The sequence below is a fragment of the Oncorhynchus clarkii genome, chromosome 12, assembly GCF_045791955.1.
Source record: "Oncorhynchus clarkii lewisi isolate Uvic-CL-2024 chromosome 12, UVic_Ocla_1.0, whole genome shotgun sequence".
NCBI classification, from domain to species: domain Eukaryota; kingdom Metazoa; phylum Chordata; class Actinopteri; order Salmoniformes; family Salmonidae; genus Oncorhynchus; species Oncorhynchus clarkii.
In genome coordinates this window covers 45,728,310-45,746,730 of record NC_092158.1, presented here as the reverse complement: position 1 = coordinate 45,746,730, position 18,421 = coordinate 45,728,310, and the positions used below count along the sequence as shown (strand labels likewise).

At 41.8% G+C, this 18,421-nt stretch overlaps 1 protein-coding gene across 3 annotated transcripts in view; it reads right to left on the bottom strand.

Moving 5' to 3' along the window:
- Positions 1 to 299: 299 nt before the first annotated feature.
- LOC139423251 (protein FAM168A-like) overlaps positions 300 to 18,421 on the bottom strand; it is a 63,103-nt gene continuing 44,981 nt past the window's right edge. For all 3 annotated transcript variants that reach the window (XM_071175060.1, XM_071175061.1, XM_071175059.1), the window contains 4 exons: positions 10,148 to 10,290; positions 9,549 to 9,726; positions 9,075 to 9,214; positions 300 to 4,940 (listed from right to left, as the gene is read on the bottom strand). In XM_071175060.1, coding sequence (XP_071031161.1) covers positions 9,096 to 9,214; positions 9,549 to 9,726; positions 10,148 to 10,290 — 440 coding nt within the window. In that variant the 3' untranslated portion in view covers positions 300 to 4,940; positions 9,075 to 9,095. The remainder of the gene's footprint in view (positions 4,941 to 9,074; positions 9,215 to 9,548; positions 9,727 to 10,147; positions 10,291 to 18,421) is intronic.

Here is an 18,421-nt window from a genome sequence, read left to right as displayed (position 1 = left end):
CAGCAGATAGCAGTGCACTGAGTCTGATAAGAGATTCATGGGAGAATGCAATTGCATTGCAATTGTGAACAGGGACAGACTTGGACCAGAAATTGGCCCCGGCATTTCCTCAAGGCTCCCACACCGGCTCATTCAATAGCATAGCGGCTGTTAGAAATCTGATGTGTAGTGTACATCTTATCCCTTGAATGTTTGCTTTTTTTTGCAGTTTAGTCAAAACAATCATTTACAAATCAAGAGAGGCCACAACGTTCCTTTATGATGAATTGGCGCAGGACACAAACACGTAAAAGCTGGGCTTTTTGGGAAATATTTTAATAGTTATTGAATGTTCTACATCGTACAGTAAGTATTATACAATTACAAACTTGCCTTGTCACCAGGACCACTATCCATCCGATCCTCATTAGAACAACAAAATCAAAAACAGATTTACACTTCATATACACAAGTCTGATGTGGGTCTTTGCTTCAAGAACGTCCCAACCGCATGTTATAAAACGTTCTGCCAGCATTGCTGCAACGTAGTGACAGAACTTAAAATTGCAGACTGAGTTTGCTACGTTGCAGGGATGTTTCACATAACATGAAGTGAACAGCGGTGAAACATACTGTAGCAAAAGGAGTTTTGATCCCCGTTTACAAATCTCATGTCTCAATCCACAATCTCTGGACCCATACCCTTTAGCATTTTTCAATAAACATGAATTGTAGTGTAAGGACTTGACTCCAGGCTAGATTTCAGTCTACAGTATGTCCAGTTAGCACATTCGGTTCCCTAGATTTTTCAGGGAACATCTGTTTAGGGTGTCAGTTAGGTTCTGGGAACATTTCTCGTATTTCAATGCCCTGGGCGTTTGAGGGGAAAGGCCAGCGAGTGGGGACTGTATGCCAGTCGTTTCTGACCAGGTTGCCAGATTGTGCCCCTCCCCACATCTGCTCCACTCATCCTACAGACTTGTGTTCTGAAATGCCCCCTGAAGCCCTAAGAGACAACCCACATCAGCTCAACCATAATGATCTTCTATTTTAAGAATAATAAACATCAATCAATCAACAAAACCTTAAATAACACTTATGGTAAAAAGCTCTTAAATTACATACCAGAAATGAAAAGTGTATCATAATTTTAATCCATTTTTTTTTTTTTTTTAAACACAGAGGTTATACTCGTAGTACACATGGTTATTTTGGAGGTTTTGAACCTCCAGATATTTAGCACTCAGCATAGCATTCACATAAATTTGGGCCTGTGCAACTAGTCATATGCCTTGTTCAGTTCTTGCATCACATTACATGTTCTAGTGAATAGCACTACAAAACAATATTTGTCAATGGTCTCAAAAAAAAAGCTGTCTGGTTGTTTGTGTTTCTTTGCTCTAATGCCCCCCCCTCCCCAAAAAAATGTAGCACAATAAATGTACATTTGAGACTTCAATGTTCTTGTCCTATTTGGCTTTGTGATATGCTACTGACAGGGGAAAGTGGAGGTTGGGCAACGTTAGCTCTACAGCCTGACCAGTGCAATTTTGGGAGGAAATTCACACAGGACTGCATACATGCTTCACACGCACAGACACACACGGACACACTACACGGGAGGTGAGGGGCTGATACCACACTGCCCACTGATAACTTTCCTCACACAGTCAACACACACATCTATACCCCATTCACTAGTGAATGATACTCTATAAATTGTAATATTTTGGGTGCAGGATACCTTTATGTTCTTTTTTTTACTGGCGAGGTAACGTGGCATCAAATAAAATAGCATTTTGAATTGTACGTAGTGGTTAACTAATTGTAACAGATTGAAAGAAGCAGTAGCAATTATTCACAACAGATATCTTAAATGTACAGTTGTTTATTGAGACCAAAGAGTACACTATCAAAATGCACTGAACTAAATTAACTCTTAAGAAATCGTAAGATGTCTCTTAAAAGATGAGCTAAGTACCTGTTATTTAGCATAGATTATTACTTTTAGATGTTTGTGCAATACATTTTTTACACACTCACATGATAACTGATATGTGGTCATGACACAGTAAGCTAGTGTTGAACCATAATAACAGAGTATGGAACTCCTCCTCACAACCCAAGCTGAACTCAACCCAAGCTGAACTCTGTTTCCTTGCCAACTCCATTTATAAATTCCAAATGGATCGCTAGCCACTCCTGTGGATCTAGGCGGACTGGGTCAATATACCGTACGCGTTACTGTAAAAGCTTCATCTTGCCTTCTGATTGGCTAGGTAGAAATGTCAGCCATATTGCATTCACCTATCCCAATCTTCTCAGGTCTGCAGTTGTAGGGACTAGGGAGGGAGTTGAGGCTAGCAGTGTTGGGGTTACTTCCACTAATTCAATTCCCTCTCCCTGTAAATTCCAATAAATACAATTCAAATGCCAGGTCAGTCATTGAATCCAGAGATAATTAAATTCCTCTCAATTCCAATGTTAGGTCAATTCCAATCATTCAATTCATAATTCAATATTATCCCCAAAAATTACATGTTGAAATGATTCAACACAAATCCTGCAGTCCATTTTTTTATACTAAGTACATTAGTTCCATCAACTAACAAATATTCAATTACAATTCCATAAAATTCCAAATATTTTTTTTAATTCAAAGTGAATTCAACAAATTCTCTATTTCATAGTGAATTCAAGAATTTAATTGGAATTTTAAATAAAATTGAGCCTAAACCTGGGGGCTAGGGTTCGATTTGGAAGTCAACACATGTCCCACACGGACCTCTCCCAACCCAGTGCCCCAGTCATAGAGTTTTTGCCCCACAGACTAAAGGGACATGAAACCATTTCATTTTTTCCCTCCAATTTCCTGTTTCAAAAAAAAAAAAATCCCTCATACGCATGATTCCCTTCATGATCCTAACTTCCTTCCATGGTGTCTGCCCTGGAAACAATGATGTCCTGGGCCTGTTCTATTAGCTACTCTGAAGGGAGGGAGGGCAGAGGAGGGAGGGCCTAGCAAGGTAGCAGGTTGACCAACATGCAAACAAAATGTTTCCTTTCACTAATTGTATGAGACCTAGGTCCAAAATAAAGTGTTTTTCCACCTGCCATTGTTTAAAAGCATTCACCAGACTGGTGAACTAGTTTCAATTGCATGGACTATTCAGAAACATACACATAGAGACCAGATGACAATTCTCTGGAACACAATTCTCTTGGGACACATCTGTGTTGAGGTCAGTCAGGTTTCTAAAACCTATTCCCTATATAGTGCACTACTTTTGACCAGAGCCCTATATTGGTAAGGAATAGGGGGCCCTGCACCCCTCACTTCTGCCCTCTCCTGGTCACCTGAGGAACTGATGACACTCTGATCAGGGGCTAAATCTCTATTAAACATGTAAACATGACATCACATGGAATCTTTATTGCAAATAACACTTATCTCTAGCCTGTAAGATTTATGGGAGGCATGCAGCACAGGGCTATGGGTATTGATACTTGACCACTAAACAATTTAGATTATTTTCTTCCTTTTCCCCCTTGTACTCCTTTCTCCCTCTTTCAAGTCTGCTGTTCTTATGTGTGTCGGCCAGCTATTGACTTTAAAATCCCTTTTGAATCCTTTGACTTAGCTATCCCTGGTCCTACTGACAATTTGCCTCACCCCTCAAATTCCATGCACCTTCGTTGATACGACACCAGAACTGGATTCAGTTCACAACATAGCCTGCAAGGTACGAGGGAGACCCTATCCAGTCATCGATCCATCGCATCCTATACCATCTACACTTTTAAAATGTGTGCGATGTCCTATACATCTGTAATGTATATCTGTGAACAAGTGTGTCAGTGCGCACCTTACGCATGCCAACTGAAATACCTAAATGCGAGTGCGTTTGCATGTTCGGCAAGCTTTTATGTGTACAAAAGAACTACAAACGCGCACAGGCGCTCGCTGTCACATCAGTATACCTATATATAATATAGTCATGTATAGATATTTCAATTTCTTACTCTACTCTAGTAGACTTACAAGCTAACTATGTCCACTGAACTTACTGAAAATATCCTCTACATGGTGTGTAACTATTATGGTACTTACGGTATTAGTCTTTCTCCTTGTGCAGGGTTTCCCAAAGTTGGTTCCGGGGTCCCCTCTGGGTGCACATTTAATTTTTTGCCCTAGTACTACACAGCTGATTCAAATAATCAAAGCTTGATGATGAGTTGGTTATTTGAATCAGCTGCGTAGTGCTAGGGCAAAAAAACTAAAATGTGCACCCAACTTGACTGATATAGTGGGTAAAATATTAAAGAAGCCAAGTTAATGCACTGTTGCTACAAGCTGGAAGACGACCCTTATTATCTTGTGCTGGAAGATGATTGTGTGTGAACGTAAACACAAATGGGAAGGCAAATCAAAAAGGGTGAAAGGAAATTGAGGCGTAACACTTGTACGGTGCTCCCCCCCCCCCCCCCCCAAGAATGACTGGAAAATAAACGACCGGTACTCGCCTGAAAAAGTATGATTTTTTTCTCCAACATTAGAATTTGGCAGCATACAAAGACGTGTACATTCTCACGGCGAAGGGACTGGCTTTGCGTCAGAACCAGTGTTCAGAACACAAAAATACACACACACACACACACACACACACACACACAAACATAAAAAATAAGCACAAATGTACAATAAATGTACCATACTGTTGGTCAGTGTGTGTCTGGATTATAAGAGAGAGTCAAAATCAAAGAAACTAATCCCCAAAAAACTGAGGCTGGTCAAAAATAATAAAAACATGAAAAAGCAGCTTTTCCAAATCACAAAAGAATGCATAAAGTGATCCTTGCACTTTAGTTTTTTGTTCTTGCAGACAGACTTGGTGCTTGTATGCCAGGCCTCCTGCACCAATGTAAGACTTGAGTTATTGTGAGTGATATTGACTCCCGATCTGAGGGGAAAGAGGTACAGAGAGAGATGGAGAGAGGAAGAGAAGTGGAGGGATGGAGAAGAAAAATTTCACATGAACAATGTATTATATACAGTGCATTCGGAAAGTATTTAGACCCCTTGACTTTTTTCACATTTTGTTACGTTACACCCTTATTCTAAAATTGATCAAATAGTTACATTTTTCTCAATCTACACACAATACCCCATAATGACAAAGCAAAAACCAGATTGTTGAAATTTTTGCTAATTTATTACAAATAAAACACCGAAATAACATTTTCATAAGTATTCAGACCCTTTAAATAGTACTTTGTTGAAGCACCTTTGGCAGTGATTACGGCCTTGATTCTTCTTCAGTATGACGCTACAAGCTTGGCACACCTGTATTTTGGAAGTTTCTCCCATTATTTTCTGCAGATCCTCTCAAGCTCTGTCAGGTTGAATGGGGAGCGTCGCTGCAGAGCTATTTTCAGGTCTCTCCAGAGCTGTTTGACCGGGTTTAAGTAATGTCCTGTCCCAGTCTGAGGTACATGCTTCACCATAGGGATGGTGCCAGGTTTCCTCCAGACGTAATGCTTGGCCAAAGAGTTCAATCTTGGTTTCATCAGACCAGAGAATCTTGTTCCTCATGGTCTGAGAGTCAGAGTGACATGTGCCTATTACTGAGGAGTGGCTTCCGTCTGGCCACTCTACCATAAAGGCCTGATTGTTGGAGTGCTGCAGAGATGGTTGTCCTTCTGGAAGGTTCTCCCATCTCCACAGAGGAACTGTCCAATCAATTGAATTTACCTCAGGTGGTCTCCAATCAAGTTGTAGAAACATCTCAAGGATGATCCATGGAAACAGGATGTACCAGAGCTCAACTTCAAGTCTCATAACAAAGGGTCTGAATACTTTGTAAATAAGCTATTTCTGTTCTTTAGTTTTTATTTATTTGCAAACATTTCTAACCTGTTTTTGGTTTGTCATTATGGGGTATTATTTAATCAATTTTAGAATAAGGCTGTAACAAACTAAATGTGGGAAAAGTATATACAGTGCATTCGGAAAGTATTCCCTTTTCCCACACTTTTTTATGTTAGTCTTATTCTAAAATTGAATTATTATTTTTTGTTCATCATCCATCTACACACAATATCCCATAATGAGAACGCGAAAACAGGTTTTTTAGAAATGTTTGCAAAAAAAAATACAAATAAAGAACAGAAATACCTTATTTACAGTATTTGGACGTTTTGTTTTGAGACTCGAAATTGAGCTCAGGTGCATCCTGTTTACATTGATCATCCTTGAGATGTTTCTACAACTTGAATGGAGTCCACCTGTGGTAAATTCAATTGATTGGACATGATATGGAAAGTCACACTTGTCCATATAAGGTCCCACAGTTGACAGTGCATGTCAGAGCAAAAACCAAGCCATGAGGTGGAAGGAATTGTCCGTAGAGGGTCGAGACAGGATTGTGTCGAGGCACAAATATGGGGAAGGGTACCGAAACATTTCTGCAGCATTGAAGGTCCCCAAGAACAGTGACTGGCATCATTCTGAAATGGAAGAAGTTTTGGATCCACCAAGACTCTACCTAGAAATGGTCGTCCCGCCAAACTGAGGAACCGCGGAGAAGGTCCTTGGTCTGGAAGGTGACGAACAACCCAATAGTCACTCTGACAGACCTCCAGAGTTCCTCTGTGGAGACAGGAGAATCTTCCAGAAGGACAACCATTTCTGCAGCACTCCACCAAATCAGGCCTTTATGGTAGAGTGGCCAGACAGAAGCCACTCCTCAGTAAAAGGCACATGACAATCCGCTTGGACTTTACCTAAAGGCACCTAAAGACTCTCAGACCATGAGAAACAATATTCTCTGGTCTGACGAAACCGATATTGAACTTTTTGGCCTGAATGGCAAGTGTCACGTCTGGAGGAAACCTCGCACCATCTCTACGGTGAAGCATTGTGGTGGCAGCATCATGCTGTGGGGATGTTTTTCAGCGGCAGGGACCGGGAGACTAGTCAGAATTGAGAGAAAGATGAACGGAGCAAAGTACAGAGAGATCCTTGATGAAAACCTCCTCCAGAACACTCAGGACCTCAGACTGGGGAGAAGGTTCACTTTCCAACAGGAAAACAACCTTAAGCACACAGCCAAGACAACGCAGGAGTGGCTTCGGGACAAGTCTCTGGATGACCTTGAGGGGCTCAGCCAGAGCCCGGACTTGAACCCGATCGAACATCTCTGGAGAGACCTGAAAATGGCTATGCAGGGTTCTACCCATCCAACCTGACATAACTTGAGAGGATCTGCAGAGAAGAACAGGTGTGCCAAGCTTGTAAAGTCATACCCAAGAAGACTTGAGGCTTCAACAAAGTACTGAGAAAAGGGTCTGAACAGTTATGTAAATGTGATATATGTGATATATGTACAGTGGGGCAAAAAAGTATTTAGTCAGCCACCAATTGTGCAAGTTCTCCCACTTAAAAAGATGAGGCCTGTAATTTTCATCATAGGTAAACTTCAACTATGACAGACAAAATAATTTAAAAAATCCAGAAAATCACATTGTAGGATTTTTAATGAATTTATTTGCAAATTATGGTGGAAAACAAGTATTTGGTCAATAACAAAAGTTGATCTCAATACTTTGTTATATACCCTTTGTTGGCAATGACAGAGGTCAAACGTTTTCTGTAAGTCTTCACAAGGTTTTCACACTGTTGCTGCTATTTTGGCCCATTCCTCCATGCAGATCTCCTCTAGAGCAGTGATGTTTTGGGGCTGTTTCTGGCCAGCACGGACTTTCAACTCCCTCCAAAGATTTTCTATGGGGTTGAGATCTGGAGACTGGCTAGGCCACTCCAGGACCTTGAAATGCTTCTTACGAAGCCACTCCTTCGTTGCCCGGGCGGTGTGTTTGGGATCATTGTCATGCTGAAAGACCCAGCCAAGTTTCATCTTCAATGCCCTTGCTGATGGAAGGAGGTTTTCACAAAAAATCTCACGATACATGGCCCCATTCATTCTTTCCTTTACACGGATCAGTCGTCCTGGTCCCTTTGCAGAAAAACAGCCCCAAAGCATGATGTTTCCATCCCCATGTTTCACAGTAGGTATGGTGTTCTTTGGATGCAACTCAGCATTCTTTGTCCTCCAAACACGACGAGTTGAGTTTTTAACCAAAAAGTTATATTTTGGTTTCATCTGACCATATGACATTCTCCCAATCTTCTTCTGGATCATCCAAATGCTCTCTAGCAAACTTCAGACGGGCCTGGACATGTACTGGCTTAAGCAGGGGGACACGTCTGGCACTGCAGGATTTGAGTCACTGGCGGCGTAGTGTATTACTGATGGTAGGCTTTGTTACTTTGGTCCCAGCTCTCTACAGGTCAGTCACTAGGTCCCCCCGTGTGGTTCTGGGATTTTTGCTCACCGTTCTTGTGATCATTTTGACCCCACGGGGTGAGATCTTGCGTGGAGCCCCAGATCGAGGGAGATTATCAGTGGTCTTGTATGTCTTCCATTTCCTAATAATTGCTCTCACAGTTGATTTCTTCAAACCAAGCTGCTTACCTATTGCAGATTCAGTCTTCCCAGCCTGGTGTAGGTCTACCATTTTGTTTCTGGTGTCCTTTGACAGCTCTTTGGTCTTGGCCATAGTGGAGTTTGGAGTGTGACTGTTTGAGGTTGTGGACAGGTGTCTTTTATACTGATAACAAGTTCAAACAGAGAGCCAGAAATCTTGCTTGTTTGTAGGTGACCAAATACTTATTTTCCACCATAATTTGCAAATAAATTCATTAAAAATCCTACAATGTGATGTCATAGTTGAAGTGTACCTATGATGAAAATTACAGGCCTCTCTCTCTCTCAGCTGACTAAATACTTTTTTGCCCCACACACTACACACGTCTATCTATACACACAGTACAGGTAATTTTCAAAGAAAATATCACATTTGTCTTGCAAATCATTTTCCAAAAGCAAATGTAACAATTACTCAAAATTAGTTATTATGAGTTATCATAATAAAAAATTTATACAAAATCTAAGCACTTACGCATCAAAGCATCGACCCTTAACTCTCCTAACCATAGACTGGGATAACATTGGGTTATAGGAACAGTAACTTACATGAATGGGGTCCAGTGGGGTCTACCAGTGAGGAGGCACATAGCTATACCCAGGCGTCCCCTGGGGCCGGTACGTTGGCAGGGTGACCGGATGCCCACCGATGTGCTGAGTGGCATGCTGAGGCGTGGTCAGCAGAGTACCTGGGCAGAGAGGGTCAATCAGACATACAGAGGTCACCATGGTAACAATGGACAGACAGTTATCATTAAGGAAACACGCTGGTTGCCGAGTACTGTTATAAAGTTGTTATAAACACAGAGCCTTCACCCCAAACAGAAACATGACTGCAAATTATAGTGTGAACAATTTTTTTGAGTTGTTTGTAGAGTTGAAAATTCAAGTACCTTTCCCAAAATTCCCAGGTTTTTACAGAAATCTTGGTTGTAGTATTTCCTAGTTATTACCTCCTGATTCCACAAATATTCCAATTGGGATTTCTGGAAAATCTGGGAATTTTGAGTGTTGACTTCTTACCAGCAGACATGGCCATGGTTGTGCCGGCTACCATGCCCATGGCCATATGGCCGTTGGAGCGGGGTTGTTGGACGGGGGCAGGGTAGAGGGTGGAGGGGATGCTGTTGGGCTGCACCACTGTTGTGTGGTGGATAACGTGAGGCTGAGCCGCATACATCGGCTGTGTGTAGTACGCACCCTGAGAGAAAGAGAAGATAGAAGTGGTTTTTGGAATATTGCCGTGGCAATATTCAATATTGAAGAATGTATGTCATGGCAATAAAGCATCTTGAATTGATCTGAGATAGGGAGCGAGGGGAGAGAGAGGAAGAAGGTAGAGAGAAGGAGATAATACAATAAAGGAGCGAGAGGGCAAGCGAGAGGGTGGGCAGAGAGAGAGAGAGGATAGGGAGGAAGAGAAAGAAGTGAGAGAAAAGGAACAAAGGGAGAATTGGCCTATCTTACTTTTATAGCACAGATAATTTTACTCAGCAAGCTAGCAGTCTACTAACAATCCAAAAACAAGTACAGGGAGTAAATCAATCACGTCTTATAGAGGCAGATAGGCGATATTAACAGACAACCAACCCCAGTGAATAGAGCCCATGTCAGATCCTTACCTGAGCGTAGAGGTTCTGTTGGGGATAGGCACTTCTGATTGGGTACATGGCTGTCTGGTAGGGGTTAGGGGATGGGGAGTACGGAGGGGGCGCCCCATTGGACTGGCCAGGGGGCACCTTGTAGGGTGTCCCAGCAGTGTATCCTAGATGTGAGAGAAAGCGGGGGAGGGGGGGGGGGATGCAGAAAGAGAAAGCGAGGGGCAGAAAGACAGAGGGGAAGAAAAGATGGGGTGAGAGACCTAGTTTCAGTTTTCAGATCATTTGTCATTCTCTTGAGATTCAGTGTCTCATTGAAGGAGCAGAACAGTCTCACTGACTAAATAACACGAAAACATTCTGCCTGCTCCAAAGCGCTGGTTGGGCAACTTTTTTTGTTTTGCGATTACATACTCACAAAACATTGTGATATACGATGGTAATGCCCTCTATTGGCCAACATAATCATACATATATATTTTATAAATAAAATGCAGCTAAAAAAAACCATTGGGCTATAGCGCAAAAACACATGCTACAACTGTACGAATCATGAGAGATAATGTTTTTGGAACCCTGGACAGAGACTACTATAAGTGCCTTTCTGGCGGAGCTTCAGCATGAAACAAGTTTGTGTGCGTCTGTCTGCATGTAACGATGTGCGCTGAGAGTCGGGAAGCAAGTTCAGGGAGTGAGTGATTTAATCAATAAACAAAACACGAATAACGCACAGACATGAAACAGTAACAATAATGCCTGGGGAAGGAACCAAAGGTAGTGGCATATAGAGGGCAGGTAATCAAGGAAGTGATGGAGTCCAGGTGAGTCTGATGATGCGCAGGTGCGCGTAACGATGGTGACAGGTGTGCACCATAATGAGCAGCCTGGTGACCTAGAGGCCGGGGAGGGAGCACACGTGACACTGCATCTGTGTGGCACGCACATTATGGAGAAAAGTGACAGTCAACTGATGAGGAACGGGCTGTTTACCTTTAGTGAGTTAAGTTATAAATCATGGGCTGGATAGAAGCAAAGTCTACTGTCTTCAGAACTGGATAGTAATGACTATTTGCCTCATCCTCCTCTCTTAGTATTGTTTGTTCAATCTCTTGATCTCTCAGAAATCTGTGATTGAGAATAGCCAATGTGTCACATATACTCCCTCTCCAGCCTCTAGTTCATTAGGCTGCTGATTATCCCGCATACCTGTCACCATCGTCTAGCGCACCAGCGCCTCGTGACACTCACCTAGACTCCATCTCTTTGATTATCTTCCCTATATCTGTCACTACCCTTGGTTCTTTCCTCAGGTGTTATTGACTCTGTTTCATGGCGGTGCGTTGTTTGTGTTTCATGGTTTGTTAATTTATTAAAAACACTCACGCCCTGAACTTGCTTCCTGACTCTCAGCGCATTCCTTATACTATGCCTAGGCCTGTAGACGGGTTGGTTGTTTAGCAACAAATCCAATGTGTGCGCAACTACGGGGCAAAACAGACAGGGCTGGCTTAGATTGACAACATGTAAAATATATGGTCTCCAACGTTTATTTAAATCAAATTAAGTTGCACAATGAGCACCTGATTCTCAAATACTTCATTACAGTTGTTGGATATCTAATTTGAGCCATATTAGCATAGACATGACATCAGTGAAAACAACTCAAAACAATTCATGCTATTAAGAACAAGATGAAACGAGCCACTTTAAATTCCCCACATGGCAGTTTGTCATTGTTGTTAGCTATCTGCTAGTTACACATGGCCTTCTGTCCTATTGAAGCTTGCACATCGTTTCCGTGATGTTCTCAGCTAACCTGTCTATAGACTGACTAATTATTTTTTTATTTTTAAAGTAGCAACTTTAGGACATGGAACTCCGTTAGATTCATTCATTGTTTGATCTGGAGAAAGCCATGGATGCATAAAACACTGAAGTGTAGAGTAGCCTTGCCCAAAATCATATAAATAGCCTATTGAATGGAGAGAGAAGGGAATTTAGGCCTATCCTACGTTTATTAAAAGAGAAAAAAAAAAAAAAAAAAAATGATTGGTGACAGGGGGCAGTATTTTCACGTCCGGATGAAATGCATGCCCAAATTCAACTGCCTGCTACTCATCCCCAGAAGATAAGATATGCATAGTATTAGTAGATTTGGATAGAAAACATTCTGAAGTTTCTAAAACTGTTTGAATCATGTCTGAGTATAACAGAACTTATTTAGCAGGCGGAACCCCGAGGACAAACCATTCAGATATATATTTTGAGGTCACTCTTTTCAACTAGTTTTCATTGGGAATCCAGATTTCTAAGGGACCTTCTTGCAGTTCCTATCGCTACCACTGGATGTCAACAGTCTTTATAAATTGGTTGAGGTTATTCCTTTTTGTAATGAAGAAGTACGGCCATCTTGAACAAGGGTCACTTGAAGTAGATAGAGGTGCGTAACCAGAAAGCATGCTACAGTTTGTTTTCTTCCTGTATTGAACACAGATCATCCCGTCTTCAATTTTATCGATTATTTACGTTAAAAAATACCTAAAGTTGTATTACAAAAGTCGTTTGAAATGTTTTGGCAAAGTTTACAGGTAACTTTTGAGATATTTTGTAGTCACGTTGCGCAAGTTGGAACCAGTGTTTTTCTGGATCAAACGTGCCAAATAAATGGCCATTTTGGATATATAGACGGAATTAATCGAACAAAAGGACCATTTGTGATGATTATGGGACATATTGGAGTGCCCACAAAAGAAGCTTGTCAAAGGTTAGGCATGAATTATATTTTTATTCTGCATTTTATGTCACGCCTGCAGGGTTTAATTAATGGTTCCTCTCTTTGTTTATGGAGGTGCTATCCTCAGATAATAGCATCGTTTGCTTTCACATATCCCAGAGAGGTTAAGGTATTTTCTGCATATGCATTGTTCTTTCGAAGGCCAAACCCACCACCTGTAACTTATTTTGTACATGATGTTGCTGCTACCGTCTCTTATGACCGAAAAGAGCTTCTGGACATCAGAACAGCAATTTACTCACTTCGAATTGGACTAATAATTTTTCTTTAATGAGTCGGACGGGAAGGATATACTCCAAACACCCAAACAGGCCCTCATCCCCGTCATTTGCTGGAGAAAAACTGAGATTTTTGGAAAGATATTGTGGTGCCTTGTACTGTTAGCTAACGTTCAATCGCTGGAAAATAAATGGGACGAACTGAAAGCACGTATATCCTACCAGCGGGACATTAAAAACCGTAATATCTTATGTTTCACAGAGTCGTGGCTGAAAGCCGACATCGATAACAAACAACTGGCTGGTTATACACTAATCGGCAGGATAGAACAGCAGCCTCTGGTAAGACACGGGGCAGGGGCCTGTGCATATTTGTAAACAACAGCTTGTGTACGATATCTAAGAAAGTCTCAAGGTTTTGCTCGTCTGAGGTAGTGTGGTCTACAGCTTATCATGAGATACAGATAAACTCTCTAGGTAGATAGAGTATTTTTCGTAGCTGTCTACATACCACCACAGACCGAAGCTGGCACTAAAACCGCACTCAATGAGCTGTATTCCACCATAAGCAAACAGGAAAATGCTCATCCAGAGGCGGCGCTCCTAGAAGCCGGGGAATTTTAATACAGGGATATTTAATTAAATCAGTTTTTACCTAATTTCTAACAGAATGTTAAAAGTGCAACAATAGGGGTACTCCACACACAGAGACGCATGCAAAGCTCTCCCTCACCCTAATACAGACTACAAAGGGAAGCACAGCCGAGAGCTGGCCAGTGACACGAGCCTGCCTACCAGTGGAGCAGATTGAGAGCTTCAAGTTCCTTGGCATCCACATCAACAACAAACTAACCTGGTCCAAGCTAGTGATGCACCGCTATGACATTATTGGCTGATACCGATATCCAATATTTTCCTTACCAAATAAACACAATACCAATAAAATATATTTTTTAATTTTAGCAGCCATTTAAGCAATCTAGTACAGTTAAATAGAAACACACAAACATACACAGTGGTCTAAGGCACTACATCTCAGTGCAAGAGGCGTCACTACGGTCACCGGTTCGAATCTAAGCTGTATCACATCCGGCTGTTATTGGGAGTCCCATAGGGGCGGTGCACAATTGGCCCAGCGTCGTCCGGGTTTGGCCAAGGTAGGCCGTCATTTGTAAATAAGAATTTGTTCTTAACTGACTTGCCTTGTTAAATAAAGGTTACACACACACACCAAAAAGTTATTTTGTTGGCATTTACGTATGTCCCCATTACCAGTAAAACATAATCAAACCTATTTCTTTCACCTACTTGCTGTGCTGTTTCGTTGTTCATTTGTTCAGTCGTTTCATTCTCAACCAGGATTTCTCATACTATGGAACGCTGTTTGGGTCTTTGCGTGTCAAATAAGCTTGTTGACCAATCAGGACCTGAATATGACTGCATGTCACATAATAATTTAATGCGTTCATAACATTTTTACGTAGTTATTACACATTGATTACACTACCACTCGTATTTCAATTATCACAACTATTCATCAATACGTACGCTATGATGCTGGTAAAAGTTGTCTTGCGCACCTACAGTGCTGGTCATAAAAAGCTCATGGGTGAAAACAATGTTCTTCCACAAAAACATAGCAAAACAACTATCTGTTTCAGAAGCTATAGTTACCTAACTAAACTCAGGACATCTTCAGGACCCTGTCTTTCAAAGATAATTCGTAAAAATCCCAAAACTTCACAGATCTTCATTGTAAAGGGTTTAAACACGGTTTCCCATGATTGTTCAATGAACCATGAACATGCACCTGTGGAACGATCGTTAAGACACTAACAGCTTACAGACGGTAGGCAATTAAAGTCACAGTTATGAAAACTTAGGACACTAAAGAGTCCTTTCTACTGACTCTGAAAAACACCAAAAGAAAGATGCCCAGGGTCCCTGCTCATCTGCGTGAACGTGACTTAGGCATGCTGCAAGGAGGCATGAGGACTGCAGATGTGGCCAGGGCAATAAATTGCCATGTCCGTACTGTGAGACACCTAAGACAGAGCTACAAGGAGACAGGACGGACAGCTGACCGTCCTTGCAGTAGCAGACCACGTGTAACAACATGCACAACTCGCCAGTAGGTGTACCAAAACATTCAAGGGACTTTTTTTTAATGGGGTTGATCAACTTTCAAAGCAGAATTACTTTCCCCATTGTTCCTCAAATGCAGTGTATGATATATAATTTTCTAGCTCTACTTTAATTCAATAGGTGCATCCTGTTTCCATCGATAATGCTTGAGATGTTTCAACAACTTGATTGGAATCCACCTGTGTTAAATTCTATTGATTGGACATGATCTGGAAAGGCACACACCTGTCTATGTAAGGTTCCAAAGTTGACCGTGCATGTCAGAGCAAACACCAAGCCATGAGGTCGAAAGAATTGCCCATTGATCTTCGAGACAGGATTTTGTTAAGGCACAGATCTGGGGACGGATACCAACAAATGTCTGCAGCATTGAAGGTCCCCAAGAACACAGTGGCCATCATCATTCTTAAATGGAAGAAGTTTGGAACCACTAAGACTCTTCCTAGAGCTGGCTGCTGGGACAAACTGAGAAATTGGGGAGCAGGGCCTTGGTCAGGGAGGTGACCAAGAAGTCGATGGTCACTCTGATAAAGCTCTGGAGTTCTTCTGTGGAGAGGTCAGAAACTTCCAGAAGGACAACCATCTCTGCAGCACTCCACCAATCAGGCCTTTATGGTAGAGTGGCTAGACGGAAGCCACTCCTCAGTAACAGGCACATGACAGCCCTCTTGGAGTTTGCCAAAATGCACCTAAAGGACTCTCAGACCTTGAGAAACAAGATTCTCTGGTCTGATGAAACCAAGATTGAACTCGTTGGCCTGAATGCCAAGCGTCAAGTCTGGAGGAAACCTGGCACCATCCCTACAGTGAAGCATTGTGGTGGCAGCATCATGCTGTGGGGATGTTTTTCAGTGGCAGGGACTGGGAGACTAGTCAGGCTGAGGGAAAGATAAACGGAGCAAAGTACAGAGAGATCCTTGATGAAAACCTGCTTGAGAGCACTCAGGATATCAGACTGGGGTGAAGGTTCACCTTCCAACAGGACAACAACCCTAAGCACAAAGTCAAGACAATGCAAGAGTGGCTTCGGGACAAGTCTCTGAATGTCCTTGAGTGGCCCAGCCAGAGCCCGGACTTGAACCCAAACTGACATCTCTGGAGAGACCTGAAAATAGCTGTGCAGCAACACTCCCCATCCACCCTGATATAACTTGAGAGGATCTGCAGAGAAGAATGGTAGAACCTGCCCAAATGTCATACACAAGAAGACTCAAGGCTAGGAATCACTACAACACTTATTATATGACCTCTTATACACTATATTAGGCCCAGCCTTTGAAACTTTGGTTTTCCTAGATATGGCTACTATATAATGATCACTAAATCCAATGGATTTGGATACTGCTTTAGAGCAGATTTATGCAGCATTAGTGAAGATGTGATCAATACATGTGGATGATTTTATTCCTGTTCTGTTTGTAAATGCCATGGTAGGTTGACTGATCGATAACCTGAACCAGGTTGCAGGCATGGTTACAGTTTGAAGCTTTTTCTTGAGTGAGCAGCCAGTCAATATTAAGATCACCCAGAAAATATACCTCTGTTGATATCACATATATTATCAAGCCTTTCACACATATTATCCAGATACTAACTGTTAACACTTGGTGGTCTGTAGCAGCTTCCCACCAGAACGGGCTTTAGGTGAGGCAGGTGAACCTGTAGCCAATTACATTAACAGCATTTGACATGAGATCCTCTCTAAGGTTTACAGGGTTGAGATCTGGTGACTGTGCCGGCCATGGTATATGGGCTTACATATTTTTCATGCTCATCAAACCATTCAGTGACCACCCCGTGACCTGTGGATGGGGGCATTGTCAACCCTTGGGGTCATAGCCACGGTAGACAAAATAATGGTCTACCCAGCATTTTAATACATGACCCTAAGCATGATGGCATGTTAATTGCTTAATTAACTCAGGAACCACACCTGTGTGGAAGCACCTGCTTTGAATATACTTTGAATCCCTCATTTACTCAAGCGTTTCCATTATTTTGTCAGTTACCTTTGGCAAAAATATATAAAATATATCATTATACAATATACATATAAATTAATTAGTCCATTTGTAGTGATAGCTTATCTAGGCCTAACTTGGGAGATACAAGGTGACTACTCATCTTCTACCATTAACCCCTTTCAATGATACAAAATGATGAGGGCTCAAGACATGTAAATGATGTCAACCATGCATATAAGTGTATGAGGTTATCTAGTCCCTGGACCATGGAGTTGGTCATGCAGAACTACACTACCCATGAACACTATCTGCTGAGTTTCTTCCACAGAGGTAGATATAGGACTCTAGAGCCCAAAAGCCTGTTTTAGCATGGGCAGAGCCACTGAGTACTTTCACGTTTTTGAAGTAGTCAACTGGCTGGGACTTCCTATGGGTTAACTTCTTATGGCTGGGGGCAGTATTGAGTAGCTTGGATTAATAAGGTGCCCAGAGTAAACTGTCTGCTCCTCAGTCCCAGTTGCTAATATATGCATATTATTAGCAGTACTGGATAGAAAACACTGAAGTTTCTAAAACTGTTTGAATGATGTCTGTGACTATAACCAGAACTCATATGGCAGGCAAAAACCTGAGAAAAAATCCAAACAGGAAGTGGGAAATCTGAGGCTTGTAGGTTTTCAACTCAGCCCCTATTAAAGATAGTGGGATACTGGTTGTTGTACATCCTAAGGCTTCCACTAGATGTCAACAGTCTTTAGAAACTTGTTTGAGGCTTCTACTGTAAAGTGAGGCCAAATGAGAGGGAATGAGTCAGAGGTCTGGCAGAGAGCCACACGCTGGTCACGCGCATTTCACATGAGGGAGCTGCGTTCCTTTGCTTTTCTACAGACATAGGAATTCTCCGGTTGGAGCGTTATTGAAGACTTATGATAAAAACATCCTAAAGATAGATTCTATACTTAGTTTGAAATGTTTCTACGACCTGTAATATAACTTTTCGTCCGACGTTCGGCTGGATCTGAACGCGCGTTTGGATTTGTGCACTAAACACCCTAACAAAAGAAGCTATTTGGACATAAATGATGGACACTATCGAACAAATCAAACATTTATTGTGGAACTGGGATTCCTGGGAGTGCATTCTGATGAAGATCATCAAAGGTAAGTGAATATTTAT